Source organism: Diplotaxodon limnothrissa, linkage group LG20, assembly GCF_057381915.1.
Source record: "Diplotaxodon limnothrissa isolate DT_005_m linkage group LG20, D_limnothrissa_male_GT1.1, whole genome shotgun sequence".
NCBI classification, from domain to species: Eukaryota; Metazoa; Chordata; class Actinopteri; order Cichliformes; family Cichlidae; genus Diplotaxodon; species Diplotaxodon limnothrissa.
Genome location: NC_140615.1, coordinates 32388358 through 32411807, shown reverse-complemented (window position 1 = coordinate 32411807; position 23450 = coordinate 32388358). Strand labels below are relative to the sequence as shown.

At 40.5% G+C, this 23450-nt stretch overlaps 1 protein-coding gene across 2 annotated transcripts; it reads left to right on the top strand.

Annotated features, from left to right (window-relative positions):
- Positions 1–3946: 3946 nt before the first annotated feature.
- On the top strand, positions 3947–22465 carry mical1 (microtubule associated monooxygenase, calponin and LIM domain containing 1). Of its 2 annotated transcripts, XM_085343873.1 has the most exons (23): positions 3947–4239; positions 5098–5305; positions 5751–5858; positions 6037–6132; positions 6327–6482; positions 7186–7286; positions 7556–7813; positions 8782–8897; positions 9562–9688; positions 10001–10079; positions 10236–10383; positions 10501–10691; positions 11762–11868; positions 12186–12248; positions 12367–12598; positions 13257–13318; positions 17042–17855; positions 17943–18052; positions 18137–18250; positions 19001–19094; positions 20126–20219; positions 20486–20559; positions 21854–22465. In XM_085343873.1, exons 1-23 carry the CDS (start codon positions 3982–3984, stop codon positions 22045–22047), a joined length of 3804 nt encoding a protein of 1267 aa, XP_085199999.1. In that variant the 5' UTR covers positions 3947–3981; the 3' UTR covers positions 22048–22465. The 2 variants fall into 2 exon arrangements, with proteins under 2 accessions (XP_085199999.1, XP_085199997.1); XM_085343871.1 differs by having other exon boundaries at positions 10501–10697; positions 12367–12595; positions 13242–13318; positions 17042–18052.
- Positions 22466–23450: the final 985 nt, after the last annotated feature.

The following is a 23450-nucleotide window of genomic DNA, read 5'->3' as shown; positions in this document are numbered from 1 at the left end:
TGGCAGTATTAACATGAATACTGAGCTGTGATCACAGAACGTGTCGTCCGCGTGCATCGCCTCACAGCTTGTCACGTGGGGCTCGCGCTGTGTGTAGCTTTACAGAATGTCCCGGAAGAGGCTCCACTAGTGTAGTGCGGGCGCGAGGTGCAGGTGAGGCAGTCCACGTCCTTACCTGTAACCAAAGGAGAAAAAAAAACACGAAAAAATGGGAGCGACAGCATGGACACAGTTTCAAGGAAACCCGCTTCTAGGTCGACCTCAGAGCTGGTAATGTAATGTTGTATATTGTGCCTGTATTTCCCCCCCTCTCGATCTCTGAGGCGGGTACTTTTTCTATAAGTTTTCAAGTTTATTGATTGATTGTGTAGGTCATTACGTGCTGCTGTCTGAAGCGTATCTTTTAAAATTCTCTTCCATCATAAAACACCCAATTAAATCATTTAGTTTTTATGATGCAGCTCTATAAGATATATTTTCTCTGAACTTAAGTCAGCTCCTGTTTCAGGGTGCAGTTTGCAATCTGGTTGCTTGCATACAGTAACATGTTGGGACTGCATCCTGCTTTGGCATAGCAGAACGCGATCAGTGCCACGCCTGCTCATTTAACAGTTTCCTATGATTGTGAGATCATAAGTATTAAAAAAAAATGCCAGCACAAAGTCTAGATACGTGTCCAGGAAATAATCTCTCTGTTTCCTCTCACGTCTTCTTCGCGTCACTCATTCTCCTTTCTCTTTCTCTTCTTTTATGTCCTTCTGTAAACCTGCCAGGCTGGACAAGAGAATATGATCCATCCACGAGTCTGATAAAACACAGCGTTGCTGCCAAACAAAGTGCACAGAGCTTACACGTTAAATAAGGTGGGTCAATCCACTCGAATCCAATCCACTGGCAGTGAGTGAAATTAGGTCAAATTACCTTTCAGTCCTGTTATTTTCTGTCTGATCATGCTGTCAGCAACAACATTCCTGAGAAGACTTGCTTCTTGCCTAGAATTGCTTAACAGAAGTCAGATGATGATGGTGGTGGTTGTGTGTTGTCTTACCTTTGTCACAGATGACACTTCTTTTCGCGTGGCCATTCTTAAACTTGTATTTTAGTGTGAGAATATTTTCTTTTTTAACATTGCAACACTTACAAAAAGGAAATATGTCTGTGGGCTTGTGGTTTCAGCTGTGCAGTTTTACATGTTTAAGAAGGGAAAAAAAAGAACATGACAACAGATTATAAAAACAGCAGCCTCCCTGAGAATTAGATCAAAGTATCAAGTCGGCCGTGTGAGCTATTTTAAGTTTTTAGATTTGACAGTTTATTTTGTCTTCAAAGAGTACCTCACTCTTCTTAAATATTCTGTTTTTAATGGGAGGAGTGGTTCACTTCATAGCCTGCTTGGAGACAAATAATCACCAAGTCATATGTGTCTGCTATATATAGCCTGTAGCTGTGTATTCTTGTCAGTTCAATTCAGTTATATTTATATAGCGCCAAATTACAACAACACTCAACTCAAGGAACTTAATATTGTATAAGCACTTGATTACAGTGGGAAAGGAATGTCTCCTTTTATAAAGGTAGAAACCTTCAACAGAACCAGGCTCAGGGAGGGGCGGCCATCTGCTACGACCGGTTGGCGGTGAGGGCAGGGAGACAGGAAAAAAGACACGCTGAGAAAAAGAGCCAGAGATTAACTATAACTAATGATTAAACACTGACTGGTGTGTAAATACACAGAGAGTGAAACACACAGGGTATTATATACACATATATGGTCGATAGCTGTATATAATAAAATAAGATAAGATGATATAAGGTGTAATTGGAAAATTCCTGCGTTAAAGCCGCCAAAATATTACATAAAGTACTAAGGTTTAATAAATCATAGAAAATAGAAAATAAAGTTAAAATCTACATAAAATGCAAAAAGGGTAAAAATAATAAATATTTCTAAACTATGTAACAAGTTAAACATTCGAGTATTAAAGTAAAAATATACCGTTAGATATTTTAGTTGAACAAGAGCTGTTTTTGTTTTTTTCATTTGCATTGTGCCTTTTTCGTTGAAGCTAGTGTTTTGCATCTCCATGGAGGTTTATCTAACACACCAACACAACTGTTTATCTTTGTGTTTATGGAAGGTTGTGATATCTCTTTAGTGACTGAAAACTGTCCTGCACAGTAACAAGCATTAAGTCAATAAACAGAATAAGAGGAGTGATTTATTTAAAATTTTTTAGCATCTTGTCATATGGACGCAAAAGCTGCCTCGTTTTGATGCCCATTTTCAGGAAACTGTAGTAAAATGTGAGGACGGGAATGTTGGCCTCAGGAAAAGCTAAAATGCAGTTGTGTTCACACGCATACGGGGGCAGTCATGCAAAGCATGCAGGTGTACTCTCTATAATGAAAGACTTTGTCTCAGGTGGAGGGCAAGAGCTGACAACTTTACAGAAGAGAAGCGTAAATACCAGTAAATGGTACAGTGATAGTTACAGGAAATGTCAGCCTCACACTTTTGGTGTCATCTGCATTTTCTTCAGCTTGCTGTTAGGAAAGCGTTAACTTGTGGTAAATTTTCAGAATTCACCTTTCAAACATTGTATTTGTTGCTTAAGGATGCTGTTGACTTAAAAGATTAGCATGTTGCTAGGAGTGCCACTAATTTTAGGTTAGTCAACAATCTTTGCCAACATTGGGTAAATGTTGACCGAGAATATATGAGCTCATAGCTCCTATTTTAAACCAAATATTTCCCACAATGAGACATGCATTGTTTAGGAGTTTACTGTTCCTTTTAACATTCTTTTGTTCTACACACATCGTAGAGGCTTCATCTGATAGACACTAGGGTCAGATGGTGTTGAAAACCTATAGCTGTACTCTTTGTACTCACTGTTACATCTGCAGTAATATAGTACAGAAATGTGGTTTCCGTGTTCTTAGTTAGGTCCTCCCCTCACAGGCCCATATTCACGCAACGCTGTGCATGACTTGCAACCAGAGATGTAAGGTTGAAAAAAGATCCACGGGCATATTTCTTTAATTGCTAAGATTCTTCAGAAGTCAAAATCTAGGCCATTATCGTTCTCTTATATTCGATTTATGTTTCATCTTCTCTTGTTGGTCACTTTTCTTTGAACCATATGACATCACTGAAGCATGTCTGTCCTAAAAAGAAATAGTTGTATATAACTTGGTTTTGCCAGGGTTAGGACAAAAGAATTACCAGCAGACCAAACACAGGAAACCGTGCTTGAAATGCCAGATTGTTAATGTGAGTTTGTTGTCTACTGCCTTTCCTTTTCCCATACTTTATTTGATCATATTATAAAATATCTTTGGACTTTGAACTGTTAGGCAGACAAAGCAAGATCTTCGGAGTAGGCCCTGCCCACCATGTGTTTTTAACTACCCGTCATCAATTAATAGCAAAAGAATCAACAGATTAGCTGAGTATAACATTACATATTAATTTTCACCCCTTTTGTTTACTGAAAAGTAAGCATATAAAACATGTGTTTTAGCCACATGTTTCTATTACACTGTGTCCTCTTTCTTACAAGCAAGTAAATTTCCTGAGACTGCATGTGAGAATGACACATCAGCTGTGGGCGGGCTGTTTGGTTGTAAAAAGAAAGATAGAGAGAGCCACAGGGGCCCCATGGAGGAAGTTAGTAATGACTCAGCCAACCAGGTGACATAAAGCCATCAGTGTTCAAACATCTGGACTATAATTAAGCGCACACGAGGAGGGAAATTCCCACAACAAGGCATGTAGGAGTTTTACATAACTGGACCACCTCTAAAAATTACAGCAACAAAGGCTGTAAACAGTGGGAAAACGTTTGATCATTTACATGAACCTATCCCGAGGAGGTGTTACTTCCAGGTAGGAAAAGATGATGTCACGATATAATTTCTTCTTTCACAGCTACCCAACCCAGTGACCAAAAGGAACTGGTCTTCTTGACATCCTCAGCTATGGCGAGCCAAGGTCCTGTCAACCCTTCACATGCTACGTTTGACCTCTTTGTCCAAGCCCAGACCTGTAAGGATGTAAAGCACCATTTCACTCAGCTCTGCAGGCAGCTGGAGATCGATCCGGAGGATTTCGGGAGCTTCTACGCAAAGTTAAAAGAAAGACTGAACTACTGGAAGGCCAAAGCTTTGTGGACCAAGCTTGATAAAAGAGCTTCTCATGAAGATTATCAGCAAGGAAAGGTCTGCACTAAAAACAAGGTACAGACAACTAAAGGTCATTTATTGTCATTTTCAAAAGTTAAAAGATTTTGATGTAAGAAGTTGAGATTGTGGTTCTACTACTTGCATGATAGAGATTCCTCTTTAATCGCAGCTACATTAAAAGAGTTAAATCACGTCTCGTAGCTTTTCCAGAGATTGGATCGTGTCACAGAATCTTCATTAGTAGAGGAAGTTTATCCATTTATGTCGTGGCTCATTATAGAAAGTTAAAATTCGACTCGAGTAGGTTAAATTTGCAAGAGCGTTTGCAACATGTGGATCATTAATCGATTAGGTTAGGCCATGAGTACTGCTGTCCACGAAGACTTTCTGGCATTTTATGACATTTATCTTTCTCAACTTTGTGTATTTTAATCTTCATTGAATGCTTTTTTGATGCATTTATTTTAGTCAGAACATAAATGTATCAACCTGTGATAATAATGGTGTTTCCTTACTTTTATAGAAAACATTCTATGCCTAAAACTATAACAAAAAAAGTTGTTAAAAAGATCATACAGATTATCTATAAGTGCTTTTTCCTTTCCAAGAACCTTTGCTGCACTTGCGGATCGATAACTGCAGCCATCAAACTACAATTTATTTTCAATTCAGATGTCATATTTGATTGTGGGCTGTGACTCTGTGGGTTTTTTGCATCTCTTCCCTTTAATTTCTTGTTAAATGTTTGCCCTTTATATATAATTCATGACACTCTCACAGTCATCAAATGGCTTTATACTAATTGTCCTTCAAGAGCAGCTTAAAATCGTTCTCGTTTGTCCTCACCTTTTGCTTTAAAAATGTTTTATTATCGCGTCCATGCTGAGGGTTTGCTGATTTCCTCTCTCCTAGTGCCTCGTGCTGGGTGCTGGTCCATGTGGCCTGAGAGTGGCCATTGAACTGTCCCTGCTGGGGGCTCAGGTGGTGTTGCTGGAGAAGCGGGAGACATTCTCCAGAAACAATGTTCTCCATCTGTGGCCCTACACCATCTATGACCTCCGCGAGCTCGGAGCCAAAAAGTTCTATGGCAAATTCTGCTCTGGCTCTCTGGATCACATCAGTGAGTGCCTCAGTCAGTTATTGGAGTGAGAGTCTATATATAAAACCGTTTTGAGCCAGTCTGAAATGAATTAAATAAACTCACTGCATTATCATTGTTTATGGGGCTCCCATACTTTTAGTATTACATGATACAATCTCAAATTTCAACCGTGTAGTTGTTTTTTTCACTTAATCGTTGCTAATCAAACAAAATGGGCTCTCAGATTCACAATTTCTGTATTTTTCTGTCATTCATGTTTTATGGCTTTATTACCTTTAAGTTCTGGTAGGTCAGCACGAGCAAATTTCAGACATCACATTACTGAATTTCCTTAACAGAAGAGTTTTTAAAGAGAGAATTGCAATATTAGCAACCATTTTTAATCTGTGCACGACTGATAGTATTTGTAGCATTTTGGTTATGCTACACACACATTTCTCATAACACCCACATATATTTTTAGGCATCCGTCAGCTGCAGTTGATTCTATTGAAGGTGGCACTCCTCCTCGGGGTAGAGGTGCACACTGGAGTGGAGTTCCAGGGTTTGATTGAGCCCTCAGGAGAAAATGGTATGTGCGTTTAACAACCATCCTCATCATCCTCCCTATTAAGTTTGCTTGCTTTATCCACTGTTGTTGTTGTTTCTCAAAACTGGAAATATTCATAGACCACCAACATGTAAAGCAGTAAACTTGTGATGAAATCCGCTGAGGTGCAGAACATAAAAGTTTGATGTGTTTCTGACAGGTTGGATGGCAAAACTGCAGCCCCGGTCTCATCCTGCCGCAGCCTTCCAGTTTGATGTCTTCATCTCTGCTGGGGGAGGCAGGTTTGTCCCTGATGGTGAGACAAATACTTATGCATGCTTGAATACTTTCATTTCCCACTGATGCAACAAGGGCTACTAAGCAATTTCACAAGGCCTAGTTGATACACATAGTTATTACGCACAATCCAAATTTACCCCAGCAGTCTTTTTCAAAATGTAGCATTTCATCAGCTAAGTTTCCTGTTTTTCTTCTTACCCAAACTCTCAGGGTTCAAGCACAAAGAGCTGCGAGGAAAACTGGCGATCGGCATCACGGCCAATTTCATCAACAGACACACAGCTGCTGAGACCCAAGTAGAGGAGATCAGTGGTGTAGCCCGCATCTATAACCAGAAGTTTTTCCAAGAGCTACTCAATGAGACTGGTAGGCATCCCTGTGACATCTGCAGTGATGTTTGGCAAAAAAAGAGGAGGACATCTTAATTTGCAGTGAAGCAGCTGTCTGCTCTTATTTATAGTATAATGTTTAAAAATTAAAGCAAGAAAAGAGAAAATCGCTGGCTTCGGATTAACTTGTTTTACTCCGCAGCGTTCACTAAGCTGAGTCACTGAACCAGAATATTTTTAATAACAACATGAGTGCTTTTATTTTCATTTAATTTTTCCTTTGTCGCGCCTTGCTGAATGCAAGCCTCAAGGCATGAAATAAATGTTCACACTGCTGCTTCGGGTTCAGCGTGAAGTGTGAAACAAACAGCAGTGCTGTTAATCTGCGTTTCAAACCTCATCTAATTTCCTGTCAGATTGTTAACTATTGGTTAACCTGCCTGAATCCTCTGAGCTAATTTATATCTACTGCACTTTCATATCAGTGAAACGCTTTAGAGGAACTGAACTGTGTTTGCTGTGCTCGCACCCCTTTGAATGACTGTCTAATCAATCCACACTGACTTTCCCTGTGTAGGCCAATAAGCTCTCACATTTTCAAAGTGGTTAAACCAAAAGAGAATAGCAAACATTCTATTGAGAGAAATATGGCACTGAGAGAAACTGCAGAAATGCTTTTGCTTTCAGCTTACCTCATTCAACCTCTCCTCCATACTTTCTCTCTCCATTCTCCGTTCCAGGTATTGATTTGGAGAATATTGTCTACTACAAAGACGACACCCACTACTTTGTCATGACTGCCAAAAAGAAGAGCTTGTTAAAGAAAGGGGTCATTAAACAGGTGAGAATAACACATCTATTACTGAGGAAAAGTGTGATTCTTATTGGCACGAGCTCTATCTCTGGCCAGTAAAGAAAAAGAAACAAACCACGTAGATGACACAGCCCTGCTGCTGCTTCAATGTAGCGACACTAAAAACTGTCAGTCATCTCTTCTTTCTCTGCTGCCTGGCCCCTCAGCTAATGCGGCAAACCAAGTGTAAGACATGTCATCTGTGTAAGTGAAGGTGCCAGAAGTCGTCCGATACACTTCTCCCTCTATATCTGCAGGATCATAATGATGCAGAACAGCTGCTGGCCCCTGCAAATGTGGATTACGAGGCTTTGTGCAACTATGCGTGTGATGCTGCCGACTTCTCCACTGGCGGCCGACTGCCTGACCTCCAGTTTGCTCAGAATCACGCCGGCCAGCGGGATGTGGCGATGTTCGACTTCACCTGCATGCACCGTGCTGAGAATGCCTCGCTGGTCAAGGAGAGGAGAGGGAAGAAGTTGTTAATTGGTCTTGTTGGAGACTGCCTAGTGGAGGTAGGGAGCAGCAATTTGGGGTCTTTTCCCTTAATTCATATCCTTAACAATGCTAGATAACTGTGGGACAGAATATTGTATTGAATTATATTATGCTGCTTCCTAATGCCATACAGTTAATGAAACACTGGAACTAAAATAAATAAAAGTAACCTCTAGTTAACTTGCAGAAAATTGCAAGGCAATTGGAGACATCAAAGAATCAAAGAACCAAATTGGTGAATTAACACATCAATAAAAGCATCTTATTAAGCTCATTTTCACAACAGTTATTTGAATTTTGGGATTTTACAAGAGAAGTTTTGCATCATTCACGATTTAAAACAAGTAGTTTTAGCTCCTCTTCCTTTAAGGCCGCCCTTTGTTTGAGCCAACTTTTTAATTGGATGCCCTTCACAAAATTTTAAACAGCAGATTTTTGGGGTTGTGGCCAGAGATGTCCTCATATTAGTGATATCCAGTCTCACTGACATCATCAGGGTCTGATTTAGAAACAGACTACTTTATCAATCCTTGAGGAAATTAGTTTTTTTTTTTTTATACCTAGCGTGGGGAAAGAAATGCATGAAACTATGTGTTTAGATGAGCATGAAGCAATTATTTTTACACACACTTGCCCCACAATTTTAACAACAGTGTTGACCATATAACGATTATAATGGTGCGTGAGTGCGCTGACTCTGACACTAAAAATTAGCACCGTCATTTTTAGTGCTTTAGCAAGCTGATGTTTTTGCAGGAAGCACAGTCTAACGTGTCTACTCACCCTGCGTCTGCCTGACTAGATAAGCCTCTGCATGAAGTTTTCTCAAAATAAGGTTGACAGGATGTTTCATTTTACACCACACAGGCTTTTACGGTTAACATATTTCTGTGGTTGATGACACGGCATACTCCATTTACTATTAATTAATTGATAAAGTGACATTTTTTGTTACAAAGTGACATTAAGTGCGTGTTCTCTGCAGCCTTTCTGGCCTCTGGGTACAGGCATCGCTCGTGGGTTCTTTGCTGCTTTCGATGCAGCATGGATGGTCAGGAGCTGGGGTAATGGGGTCCCACATCTCAAAGTCCTGGCTGAGCGGTAAGTACATTTTATACAGCTAATAATCTGCACACGGTTTTATTTCATGATCTCACATTTTGAGATTAGATTTGCTAATGTAGTTGCTGCCAGCTTGTTTACTTCTTACACTGAATGTTTATTAAAAGAAAGCTTTACTTTTTGTTTCCTTACAGCAAAGACTACAGTTCTAATATTAATGTAATTTTTTGTCACAGGGAAATTACGTTAAACTTTTAAAGGAATACATCACATTGACTGAAAACTACTGAATAAAGTAGAGAAATGTCGCACTAGAATTTGTCAGCCTGCCTGTGGGTCTCATCCTCAGCAACACTACCCATCCTGACATAATCAGCGTGATGGATAGTTGTTCTGATTGCATAAGCATTATTATTATTTCAGCAGGAGTCCTTGATGTGACCAGAATAAAACAATTAGGCTTTTAGTGATAAATGTTCGTGTGGATTTTAAAACTTGAATTACATAATAAAGGAACTTTTAGCTTATTTCCTCATAAAATACCATCCTTTGGCAACAAAGTGTTAAAAAAATAAGGGTGTGTACCTGCAGATCAGCTAAAAATGGACAATGTCAGAGGCAGTTAACCAGTAATTATCCCTTACTTGCAATATACTACAGTTGTTGATTGTTTTTGGTTTTATTTGTCTTTACAAATATGCAGTGAAAGCCTCTACCAGCTCCTGTCCCAAACAACACCAGAGAACACCAGCAAAAAGTATGCTGCTTACAGCATCGACCCCAGAACACGGTACCAAAGAGTTAACTTGTCCTCCATCCAGACCCATCAGGTTAGTGGTGTTATCTTTTATTTAGTCAACAGAGATTGAAATAAAGCTTTTAAGAAATAAAGATTTCTTAAAGCCTTCATCCTAAAGTTCATTTAGGGAGGCAGAAAACAGTCTAGTACCTTCTTCAAGTGCTCTTCAAAGCAAAGCTGTGTTAAGAAATGAAACGTGAAAATTGATGAGAGCAGTTTATCAGACCTCGGCTTCTAGTCAATGCATCTGCTGTGTTAAACAAATAGATCTATGTGAACTAAACAGGTTAAACGTTGATTTATTGACTCCATCTTCTTTGTATGTACCGGTCACTCAACTTAGGTGCAGCACCTGTACGATGTTGAAAAAACTCATCCGTCGTTCAAGAAACAAAAGGAGAGTTCACTTCACATGCGTCAAGGTCAGCGACTCCTTTAGCGGTTATTCTGGTTATTCTTTCCTGGTCTTGCTAAATGAACCGGGAAACACGATTGCGATTAGCATTGGCATGAAATATGCAACTGCAAAAGCTATTAGAGGTTTCTCTGATTTATTGTCTGGTTTATTGCTGTCCCAGATTCAGCTGGCGGTTCTGAGGAGCTATTGAAATGGTGTCAGAAACACACTGCTGGTTATAAAAATGTGAATGTAAAAGACTTTACACGGTCCTGGAGGTCCGGTTTGGCTCTGTGTGCTCTGATCCACCACTTCAGACCTGACCTCATGTGAGTTCCTGCTTAGTTTTTGTTCGGCAGTACAAGAGTGCTTTGATTTTCTAATCAATCAATCATTATCTAATCAATGTAACAAACCGTCTTTGCTGTTTTCTCATTCCTTCCAAGTGATATGTCCTCCCTGGATGAGTCTAATTGTGTTCACAACAACCAACTGGCCTTCAGTATCCTGGAGAAGGAGCTGGGCATCCCCCCTGTCATGTCTCCCAACAGCCTGGCTAACACTGATCACATAGACAAGTTGACCATGGTTCTTTACCTCACCCAGATCCAAAGCGGTTTCGCTTTACCAAAAAAAGGTGAAAGTTTTAGAATAAAGAAATCAATCAACCCACATTCATACACACACACACACACATACAAAACTATGACATTTATCATCTATGCAAATATTAAGAAAGTCAAATTTAATCAGTGCATTTGCAAAATTCCACAGTCCATCGAACGTCTCTTTAAATATAAGCTTATATTTTATAAATATATTTATATATATATATGTAGTATATATTAGTAGCTATTAGTGACAGCAATATCAGTCTTACATAACTCTGTTGCCTAGACACAGCGCAGCATTAGAATCACCTTAAAAGGTTCAGGTGTCCTCCCACTGAAAAATGTTCAAGAAACGTTCAAATCAGTGCTACCCCTTTAAGAAGCATATTACCCAGAATTCATTTGGCTTAAGTGGCTAGTGCTGTGCTCAGAGCCAGCCTCTACTGGTTGTGCTGCTCTCCTGCACTTGAGCCAGCCCAGCAGCAGACAGATCAGTCATCGTGTAGAGCTGACTTATCGGGGGTCTGATGTGAGCAGCGCCTCTAGAAGGGGTTCTGCTTTTCCTGCGCTGAAGGAAGGGTTTCCCCTGGCTTTTTGTAGAGGTACACGTACAGTTTCTTTTTTCAGTATGTGGACTTATTCAGTGTAGATGTGAGCTCAGCCTTTGGAGGTACTGAATGAGCTGAGGTGGGTGTGATATACTCTGTGATGCTGTGCTTGTGCTCCGCTGACTGATGTGCAGACAGCAGGGAGCTGTCAGTCTTGGGTAACCTTATCTGAATGATGAAAGAGTGGGGGTGATAGTCAGAACTGCAGCTGAAGAGTTTTTTTTATGTAGATTGACAAGTTAAATCCAACTGCTGCTTGATGTGACGCCACTGAAAATTCAACTAAGACTGATTTGTCATATTTCTGATAGAGACAATTTTTAAAACGGTGCCCTAAGAATATACTGGGCAGCTGTATTGAAGAGCTGCAAGTAGGCCAACACTCACATTCAGGTGTCTTTATATTAGCATTCTAGTCTAATTTAAGATGATTTTGCTGTGTGTCCCTCTTTGACATTTTGCATTTTTGTATTTTCTGTTGGCAACAGAGCCCACAGGCTTCCAGCCATCGTCCAAGTCTCTGTCTTTCTCCCGGACACAGTCAGCTGTCTTTTTCCTGAGCAAGCTGAAGCACAACTCTCTGCAAAGACGTAAGGTACGCCCACTGAGCCTTGAGTTCACTGTTTACACAGCACGGAGGAATCTTTGATAAAGATATTTTCAAACACACTAGCTTGTTGGCTGGAGTTCACTCCGGGGCCTTCGGTCTGTGTTCTCGAGCTGTTGGTGACTCACATGTCTGCTTTGTCTGGGATTCCTGTTTGTGATGACAAGATGTTAGATGTTAATTCAGAGGAAGTGGCTTTTGCTGTTCTACTCCTTGATATTGTTTAATCATGTTTGTTTTGCAACTGTTCTCGATATCCTCAACAAAATCAGGTCATGTGGTAGTTTATTTTATTTTCTCTGCAGGAAAAGCTGGCAGCTAACAAACAAGCCACTGGAACAGCGACAAGAATGGGAGATGAGGACAGTGTGAGTGTGATTCAACAACTCGTGCTGGACTATGCAAGCTTTCTGCATGATACTGATCTTTAAAAATCATCGTGCTCTGTTGTTAAATCTCAGTCTGCTGTCTGACCTTTTTCCTCAGACATTAGCATCTCCCGTCTCCTCTGAGCTCGATCCTGTCGCCGAGGTGGCTCCTGAGCCGGATACTCCTGCGCTGATGACAAACAGTGAGGAGTGTTACTTCTGTGGTGAAAGGGTTTATCTGCTGGAGCGAATCAGTGCTGAGGGAAAGTTCTTCCATCGGACCTGCTTCACCTGCGCTCGATGCAACATCACACTTAGGCTAGGAGGATACACCTTTGACCAGGATACAGGTGACTCCTAGTTGCTGAATTTATACATGTCTATATTTTGACTATACTCAAGTTTTCAACTATATCCATATCTGTCGCTCTACCTATAGGTGTATATACCATCTTAGCTAAAACCACAGATTAACATCTTATTCTTCACTCTACAGCAACTATCATTATAAAGTGTTGTTTTTTTTCTCTCAAAGCTGTTATAGAATCAAATATTAGATATCCGCCCCACGCTGACTGAAGCTTCGAGTATTTGCTGGTGATTACTGTCAAAGAGGCAGCTTTCGTCCATATCTGGTCTAACTCCTTCGCTTTTGTTGTCTTTTTGCCTATCTAGCACTCCTCCGTGAAACTGCTTGATGCTGTATTATTGTGTATAAAGTGCTTATATCTATGTTTTCAACAGCTCTTGCATCAGTACTGTGATTGTTCTCTCAAAGCCAAGATCAGATTTTGCTCCTATAAGTGAATCACCGCTTAATTATTTATATGTATAATTAATCATTTGCGCTGAGACCCTTTTCAAAGGGGTCTGTACTCAGACTAAAAGGAGATGAATAATTTAAGAAAGCAGCAGGGGTTTCCCTCTTTAGCGTTCACTTGTCTCTAAATTTCAACTTTTCTTGTTTTGTTTTTTTAACATTTTTTTTTATCTCTGATTTCTCCACAGGGAAATTTTACTGTGAGCTACACTCTGAAGAGCTGGCAAATGGGCCTGCAACATCTTGTGAGGTGGGTCACTGAAGAGAACTGATGTAAACCATGCTGTTGCTTGCTGCTGATGACTCCAGACACCATGTTGAGTCCTCTTATTCATTATGCTCTTGTTACACAATCTTCAGTTGCATCATCTTTCTGGCTGACGGGTTCTGTGTCAGCAGGACTCGCTTGATTGCGGAGAAACATCTAATGAGAATATTTGTTTCCAAACATACAGTTAGAGCCCAGTAATCATGATAACAACAAAACAAGTTTACAATACATAAAATCATTAGGAACACAGATTTGTATGACAGGTGGAAGGTAATCATAATGAGTATGCCAATTTATAGAGGTGCATTTTGAGACAGGATTTGAAAGCAGAGGGAGAGTCTATGTTATGGATCTCTGGTGGGAGGGAAGCCACGGGTCGGCCAGAGCAGCTGAAGGCTCTAGATCCCATGGTAGTCATGTGGATGGATGCCACAGTGAGATGGATAGAAGAAAAAGACTTGAGAGTGAATGGTAATGGACTGGTTCTTATATAGCGCTTTTCTACTCTCCTGGAGTACTCAAAGCACTATACAACACGCCGCACACACCCATTCACACAAGCACTATTATCCATACGGTGAGTGCTTTCTAACTATCATTCATAAGCATTCATACTCTGATGGATGTATCAGAGAGCAAGTCGGGGTTAGTATCTTGCCCAAGGATATCTGGCATGCAAACTGGGGGAGCCAGGGATCGAACCATCAACCTTCCGATCAGCAGCTTAACCTGCTCTACCTCCTGAGCTACAGCCACTCCAAAGCTTACAGCACCTGGTATTCCCAGGTGGGCTCCCATCCGAGAAATCAGAGGTAAAAAAAAAAAAAAAATGCTTAGCTTCCGAGATCAGACGAGATCGGGCGTGCTCAGGGTGGTATGGCCGTAAGCCGTAAGAGTGCGAATGGGTTTGTTGATGTGCAGAGGCTCATAGAGGTACTGTGAAGAAAGGTTAAGAATGGCATTAAAACTGAGGAACAGAATATTGAAATTAGTGCAATATTTAACTTGAGCGCTGCTGAAGGACAGGTGTGATGTGACCAACGGACTGAATTCTGGTGATGATGCAAGCAGCAGAGTTACGGATCAGTTCAAGGATGATAACAACAATATCCTATAAACAATAAGAGGAAGACCAAAGAGACAGGACTCGGAGTAATCAGTGAGAGATATAGCCAAGGTGTGAATTAGGACAGGAATACCGTTCGGTGTGAAAGATGGATGGAGCCAATCAATGTCATGAGGATGGAGTGACGCTACTGATGTGAGCTTGGAAGGAAAGTGTGCTGTCAAGGATGACACACAGACTCTTAATCTGGGAATGGGAGAGAGAGAAACTGAGGAGGTGTCAATGGTGGTGTTGGTGCGAATGAGGAGAACATCAGTTTCATCACTGTTCAGTTTGAGAAAGTTGGGGGAGAACTGGATTTTCCTAGAAGCTAACACAGATGGATGTGGGTGGGACAGCAAAGGAGTATTTGGTGGACAGATAGAGCTGGTGTCATCAGCATAACCTGGAAATTGATATTGAATTTATGGAAGATATGGCCAAGATGAGGGAGATAAATAGACGAGGCCCTAGGACAAATCCCTGAGGAACACTAGAAGTATTTAGAAATGGGTGGGATTTGAAGTGAGGCCAGAGAGAGAGAGGATTGAAACCAGTTTAAAGAGGTGTCAGTGATTCTAATAGAGACTAGAATTTTAAATACACTAGACTAAAAGTTATTGACATTGTTGGGGTCTGCTGCAGGCTTCTAAAGTATAGATGTTACTGCCGCTGGTTTAAGAGAAAAGTGTACAATAACAGAGGTAAGGGGGGAACGCATGGTGACAGTCATTATGGTGAGCAGGGTTTATTCAAGACAGCAGGAGGATGATTTCATTTACTGGTAGATGGCTTTGATTTTTCAACAACAGAGGTACGTTTCAAACAAGTGAACAGGAGGGAGGGGCTGAGGGAACTTGTAGATACAAATTTTAAGAAGGGTTACTTGTTAGTTGCTGGTGAATCTTATTTGGGCTTTTTTTTTTAACATATTTCATTTTTAGCTATGTGATGAAGATAAGCTTAGTGCAGACACAGTTTTAATTCAAGGTCATTTGCATCCAAATTGGACGAAGCGTTTAAGAATTACAGCCTATATGTAGCCTTGTGTTTTAGATTTAATTTAGTTTTTTTCCAAGAGGCCAAACCTAATTGTATCATTCACTCAGAAGCTGTTTTGTGGACAGTTATAAGATATTCCAAGTGTAGTATTTGGATTTTGAGGCAACGGCTGTAAACCCACAACATGAGTTCAAAGGTACTCTCCATGCAAAAGAAGCGGCCTATCCTTAATTTGCAAATCAAAACAAAGCATCAAAGAGATAGCGGGAATGTTAGGAGTGGACAAATGAACTAGCACTTTCAACAACATAAAAAGCTAAAAAATCTAGTCCATTGACCATAGGGCTGTATGATTTTAGGATCATGGGGATTTAGTCATGAGAGAAAAAGCAGTGTTCATCACAAGCTGCAAAGTGGTGATAAAATCACCTGAAAAGCCAGACCAGCTCCTGAATAGCATTGTTTGGACAGCTGAAGGGTAGGTTAACCTGTGCCAGTGTGATGGGAAGAAAAAAAGTGTGGAGACATCATAAATTGCTCATAATCCAAAGTAAAACTGTGTAGGCAGTGTGATCCATGCATGGATGGCTTCTAAAAGCTCTGAGTCACTAGCATTTATTAATGATAAATGACAGAGTGACAGATGACAGAAGCAGCAGGAGGAAATCTGAAGCATACAGTACAATACTGCCTGCTCACATTCAGCCAGATGCAGAAAAGTGGAGTGGACTACATTACTAAAGAAGTGGATTATTCTATAATAGCCAATGGAAATGCCTAATCTCAACCAAACTGCACGTACATTTCTTTCATTTCATTTTCCTGTCTCGCAAGATACAACTAGGGGGGCATGCACACAATTGAACTAAAGACAGTCCTAATATTTCATGTAACATCACATTAAATATATACATTTATATATATTTAAAAATGGCTGCAGTCACTCAACAGTTGATGCAATATTTTTGTTAATCCTTTTAATTACCGTAAATCCTGGACTACAGGCCGCACCGGATTTTAAGCCGTAAGGCGTTTCACCTGTAATATGAGATATTTACACAGAAATGCTACACATGAGTATTTTTAATCCGTAAGGTAACATAAACATGGTAACATAAACGTTATGGTAACATACAAAAATACATACTGCAAATGCTTTTTTTTTCCTCGAACAGCGCCTGTAACACGGCTACCTTTAAGTATACGTACGTATCAGTAACACACAAATTACATTGCTTATGGTTTTTTTACAGAACAATGCACAAACAACATTACAACGTCTCTTAACAACCGATAAAAATATATACACTACTTATCATTTTGATTGGTCTACTGTTACCAGGCAAAATGTTTTTGGCGGCATGAAACAAAATGTGCATTAGCCGCAGTCAGTGTTCACAGTGTGGGAAAAAGTAGCGGCTTATGACCCGAAAACTACTGTACATCTGAGTTATTGAAACTACAATTGCATCTTCTTTCATTTCAAATCTCTAAAATAATTTGTTAATATATAGTTAAATAAACGTAACTAATTTGTATATAGTCTGTGGGCTAATTTAAATTAAACATGTTTTTCATGCTTTTTATCAATTTAGGAAAGCAAAGGAACTCAGAGAGAGACAGAAGAAGGAAACGGAGTTTCCAGTGATGAATATACTCCATCGCCGTCAGATGAGGAGTATGAAAACACCCTGGACTGTGGTCCTCCTACTCACACACAATCACAAACATCTGAAGAAAAGGACCACCGCATATATGAGTCAAAAGAAGACTCCCAAGAACCACTTGTATCAAAAACTCCCACAGACCATCCACCTAAATCTGAGGTAGCAGCAGCCATTAAGGAGGCGGAGGAGACAAAAAAAATGACTCCGTGTCCAGTTCCAAAGCCCCGTCGCTCTCGGCAGACTACTCCCAGCCATCAGCCCTCTCCCCCAGTAGCAAAGCCTCGCACAGTCCACCTCATCAGCCTCACCGTCCCAGAAGAACCTTCATCTCCGACTCCCACAGAGGAGGGCTCTAAAGCAAGACCAGACTCCCGTCCTAAACAGTCACTGCGGAAGCTTCAGTTGACCGCTGAGGAAAAAACCCAGCTGGTGAATCTTCACAGCTTCAGCGCAGACTCGGATTCAGAAACCCATGGCGGATCCTCCTCCTGCTCCTCTTCCTCAGCTAATGCAGGGCCTCCTAAAACAGAGGGCCTGGATGGGCAAGAAGAGGAGGGCTACTGGAGTGGGAGCACTGCTGGGCAAATGCGGGAGAAGAGGAATCGACGCTGCTTCAGAAGAAAAGAGATGCCAAGTGGGCAGGCCAGAGTGCGATCAAAGTTTTCTCCGTGGAATCTCTCTTCACCAAGGATCAGCAGAGACACCCGGCTGAGTGTCCACGTTAATCAGCCGGGGAGAGTGGGTAAGCTGGCAACTCATCTCTTTGGTTTTAGCTCAATCTGGAGTCATCCAGGCTTATTGCAACACTTACTCTTACTTTTTCCCACAGAAACAACATTCAGACATGTCCACCACACCTCAGAAGAGGGCGTCGAAGGAGATGAGGACGATGATGATGAGGACGATGATGAACAAGACATTGACTTGTTTGATGACCAAGTAAGGATATCGGTAGAGTTCATTTGTTTCAGTTTTTCAGGGGGAGGATATTTTGCACTAACTGTACTATTACTTTACCTCTAGTTTCAGAGTGTGCCATCAGACCCCGTGGAGGCAGAGAAGCTGGAGTTTAAGAAGATGAAGACGTTGGAGCGGCGAGCCAGGATGAGTGAATTACAGCGATTCCGCAAAGCTCAGGTGAGTGATCTAAAACTCATTCCTGGTCCGTTTTTCTACAACTTCACTTAGTGGAGCAATGAATATGCACATAATTATATATTATTATTATTATTATTATACAATATTGTAATTTATGTCATTTCTAAGATATGTTTTTATCATCTGTAAAGTTATGTGAATCCATGCTTACTAGTCATTTTTGCTGCAGCCAGTCATACAGTTTGCATAAAATTGAAATCCAGTAAATGCAAACACATGCAAATCACAACACAGCTAGCAGTTGGCAATCTATAGTGGAGACAAATTCATCAGCCTGTAATCAGCTGTTAATCCCACCTAAAATGTTAAGAGAAACAAATTTTTGCAGAAAATTGTTCTTAATATTAAAGAAAGTTTGCAGATGAGTCACCGTGTTGGTTTACGTTTAAAATTCAGAAGCAGACAGCCCATTCATCTGCTTCAGAGGCATTCATCCAATCAGGTGCGCCTCAGTGTTTGCACAGTTATTAGAGTATGCAGGAGAGGGAGTGTACTTGTCAATCATCTGTCTTCACACCCCATCGAGCAATGCCACGAAGCTGGGTGAACCCTTGAGTGTAACTCATCCATATCCATTTTACAAGAATTGGCTCAATTGCATGTTTTTTTTTTTTTTATATATCTGCCCTATATGGAATTCAGATTTGTCACCAAAGCCTATTTCAAGAAATTAAAGCAATTTCATTAAAATATTTGTCAAGATGTACTTTTTGATTTTGTGTTTCACAGTCTATCCAGAGAAGACTGGAGGAGATTGAGGTGACCTACAAAGACCTGGAGGACAAAGGTGTGACTCTGGAGCGGACACTGCGAGGAGAGGCTGGTAAGATCAGATCTTCTTTTTTTATACATATTTAAAGAACTTGGGGTGTATTGTTCTATATCTCTGGACATTTGCGATGGAAAAAAAGCTTATTTTGGAAGTATAAAGTCATTCTAAAAGTGTATGCTTCCACATAAATAAAGATTCATAGTTGAGGAAGATCGATAAATTTGAAATTGTTTGTGGGAATGATGTGTGTCCTCTGGACTAAAGAGGAGAGTCAAACATCCAGTTTGTTAGCAGCTTTCACTTTAAAAGCATGCTTCTCTAATGGTATGTTTTCTATGGAATTAGCAGCTCGCACATCCGGAAAGACGGCATCAGTACTGAAAGTTGTCTATGCATGTTGCATGCTTTAGCATGAGAATGTGCTGTTGTGAGCTTTTACGACAGCTTTTACAACAACATAGCTTTGTAGTAGAAGAGTCCAGGTGCTGAACTGGTCTGCCTGCAGTCTAGAGCTCTCACCAGCTGAAAACATTCGGCACATGATGACACAAAAATATGAGATAGAAGACCCAGGACTGTTGAACAGCTAGAATCTGTATTTTCAATCGACTTTTTAGCAGTATTTTATACGAACCAAGTGCACAAACCGAGATTACTGAGATTTGCAACACACCATTTACTTCAAACTACGGCGATATTTAACACTAAACAAACCAGCAGGTCTGATTATCTGCCCTTGATATAAAAATGAACTGACTGCATCTCTGTTTAGAAAGCCGTGAAACTTTTGTAAACCACACGTATGAGCGCTATTTGGGGATTGCATTCCTATGCTATTTTGGTCTGTTTAGTAAATCTAGCCCTAAATTTGTAGGTCAGCTGAATTCTTTTTATTACAGCCTCTTGGAATCCTTATACAAGTTAGCGTGTGGGCTTGTAGACAAACACTCACATGGGTGCTGTGTCAGATGCTGCAAATAAATCTGGTTCCTCCTCACCACTTTATTGAGAACCCACCCCACCCAAAAAAAGCACATCTTCCTGTTTTCTTAAAGAAAATATGCACCATTTTTTCCTTGCAGAACGCAGCGGTTCTCCTGATATGATCGAACAGTGGATCCAGCTCGTTCATGAAAAGAATGCATTGGTTTCCGAGGAGTCTGAACTCATGGTGGCGTAAGTCTGCAGCCTCACTGGTTCATTCTTTATTTCATGGAGTAAAAGTTTGTCTAGTCATACAAGTAATACAACAGAGCATCTGTATACAAGTGACATGGTAGACGGAGCAGATCTCACATCAAAACACTGCGGTGACTGGCTGACCTCACAATGCTAAAAGCCAGTCTTTTTTTTTACAGTGAAATGTCGTTTGTTGTCGGTCCTCATGATAACATACAGCGTTACTACTGACAGGACTCAGCTGATGCTTGTTTCTCTTGCAGGTCTCGACAGCTGGAACTCGAAGACAAGCAGAGCATGTTGGAGCTGGAGCTCAGGAAATACATGGAGATAAATGGTGTGTACTTTGGTGTGCACACAGAAAGACTTGTAACTAAAAGTGTCTTTGATGTAGTTAAAGGGAGGAGCCTAACTTCTAAACAGGCACCAGGCCGAGCAAGGCCCGTACTGCAGTGCATGTTTGTCCTACTAATGAGCACATCAATGCTTTCTTTGTCTTTGCCACGTTTGTTGTTGTCCCATTAACTCAGTTCTGCATATAGCAATGTCCTGCATTTTGTAGGACACTATACACTACTGGACCATGTTTTTTTCTTTTACTAAATTACATATCATATGATTATTTATTGACCATAATTTCTTCCAGCATTAATGCCACTAAACTAGTAACTTACGCCCGTTCATAATGTTTCCCCTGGGGTTTCCAGGTAGTGTATTGTGCAGTAAAACAAATTTTGACCATTTTCTGCAAACAAATAACTGAATATAAGAATATATGAATATGCAGAATCTTTTGGCAAGAGATAAGACTTCTGGCACCAGAAGCATTCGGCTTCTGTTTTTAGTCTAATCACATTTAGTCAGGTTTTGGTTGCATGGAGGTAAACAGTCCATTTAAAGAGCAAAAAAACAGGGATGCACATGCCAAAATGCAGTCCCATAATCATCATCTATTACCTGATGAGAATTTTTAAATATATTACAATTAATTAACACAGACTGGTGCACTGAGCAGGAAGTTCATATTAGCCTTTATTTCCAGAAAACATCAAACAAAGGTCAAAGAGTCCCCGGTTTGGCCCAAACAGGCCACAGATTGCCTTTGAAGCACTTTCAACAGTGCAATAATGGGCTCAGCATTTCGAGTCAGACATATCAAGTAGATAATTTCCAGTCTGCTTAAGCTTTAATTAGATTTAGGTGAAATGTATGGAATGTGTTCTTCCACTGAAAGAGGGCAATGAATAGATATTTAGTTGGAAATGTTTTCTCCTCATGGCAAGTATGGACAGGAGAGGAATAACTGAAGGGACTATAAAAAAGTACAAACCTTGGCCTTGGCAATCTAACTGTTTGAAAGTTTGAAATGACTCACTAAGGGGCCTTTTGCTTCTATGGAAAAATAAAAATACATTCCTGGCAAGTCTGGCAGCCTTTCTACTCAGAAAGGTTTTTGCATCATAGTCAGCAGATGTTGGGAAGGGAGGGGTACAGTACCAATTATCCATTTTTTCCCCCTAATTAGTGAGAGGACGAGAGTTTACTTGCAAGAACCACTATTCAGCTTAGACTTGATGTTTGTGTCTGTTATTAATTAGAATTGGGTGTGTGCATATGTTTTCGTTTTCCAGATAAGACATCAGAGCAGCAGGCAGAAGAAGAGCGAATCCTTCAGGAGATGATCGAAGTGGTGGACATGAGGGACTCTCTGGTATCGTTTCTGGATGAGAAGAGGCAGAAGGAAATAAGCGAGGAGCAAGAAGCTTTCTGCATCATGGAGGCCAAACGGCAATCAAAGGGAGGATCTCAGGTTCACTGGGCGTAGGGTGAACCTGCATGTCCCGCGCTGGTGATTATTTCACATCTTCTGTGTGTGAGACTCGCTGCTTTCAGACTTGAAACCTGAAATGTACATTTGAAAAGCCAAAGATGATCGAGCTTCGTTATGGAAAGTAACACACCACAAGCACTCAGTCAGCGGATAGGATTTAGTTCAGGCTTGTGAGCCCGGAGGCTCAGAGAGTGTCAGTTGCAATCCACCCCCTAGAGGGAGACATAAGCCTGGAGATCTGAGTCTTTCAGTTGACATGCCCAGAGTCTGTGCAGCTAAAGTCTGCCTGCCATATTGGGGTCATAGCAACATAGCCGCATAGGAAAAATTATCTTTAGTGTATACTGAACTATTGAACATCTATCACACAAATGATGATCAGTGACCAGCCTGGGACTTGGCCTGATTTACTGTCAGATATGTGACTTTAGCACTGAGCCAAGATAGAGCAGTATGAAATCACAGTGGCTGGAAAGCTGCTGTACCTGACTTTGTCTCCTTAGAGATAGTTCTAGGCTGATAATACAGGACAGCTGGTGTTTTTGAAAATAGATGTTCATGTTGATTTTACTTGTTTCATCATGGGGAGTGCTACTGTACACAAACACATGATATCCTAATTCTATCTTTAGTATTTGTATTACATAAATGTGATGGGATTGTAAAGAAAAAAAAGAAAAACTAAGTGACATTTAAACATTACAAATATTCAAACTTTGTTTTTCATTTCTTTTTGTCGATGTTGATGTTTTGTAGCACTTACAGCTGTTCACCGTGTCCTGTCCTGCAAGCACATTGGATAGTTAATCTCAGGGGTTGATTGTTCAGTCCTTTCGGGTCAGAGTTAGTTTTCCAGTGATAGTCTTCAAAAGTTGGCTGCACTTTATTAGTGGATGTAGTTAATTCGGGGTAATTGGGGGGGGGGGGGGGGCAAATATGGACAGATTTATCTATTTATAAAAACCAATATTTATTATTTGTAGGTATTCCTGTCATTGTGCAGGATGAATGGCCAAAATCTAAACAAAGACCGTTTCTTGTATAAGTGAAAAGGAGCCTTATTTAGTCATTGTCCTGCTGCCATTTTGTGCTATCTGGACAGCCATTCACAGCATATCAAATAAAGTACATGCACTTTGTCGTTTTTGTTTATTTATGCATTTAGTCTTATATTGAAGCACTGTGCAGTATAACTAATACTAACTCATAATATGTAAGGTGTTGCCATAAAGGCTTGACCTCGCCTGTTATTCTAATTGCTATCCTGTAGGGCAGCGGTCCCCAACCCCCGGGCCACGGACCGGAGTCATTTGGTACCGGGCCGTGAGACTCGGGTGTGAAATGTATGATTTTCAGGGTTTTTATCGGTTTTTAAGCGTTATTTTGTTATCGTTTTT

Coding starts and splice junctions, on each gene's coding strand:
- mical1 (XM_085343871.1), top strand. CDS start 3,982: ATGGCGAGCCAAGGTCCTGTCAACCCTTCACATGCTACGTTTGACCTC. Junction 5,859..6,036: donor TGAGCCCTCAGGAGAAAATG/GTATGTGCGTTT, acceptor TGTTTCTGACAG/GTTGGATGGCAAAACTGCAG. Junction 7,287..7,555: donor AGAAAGGGGTCATTAAACAG/GTGAGAATAACA, acceptor CTATATCTGCAG/GATCATAATGATGCAGAACA.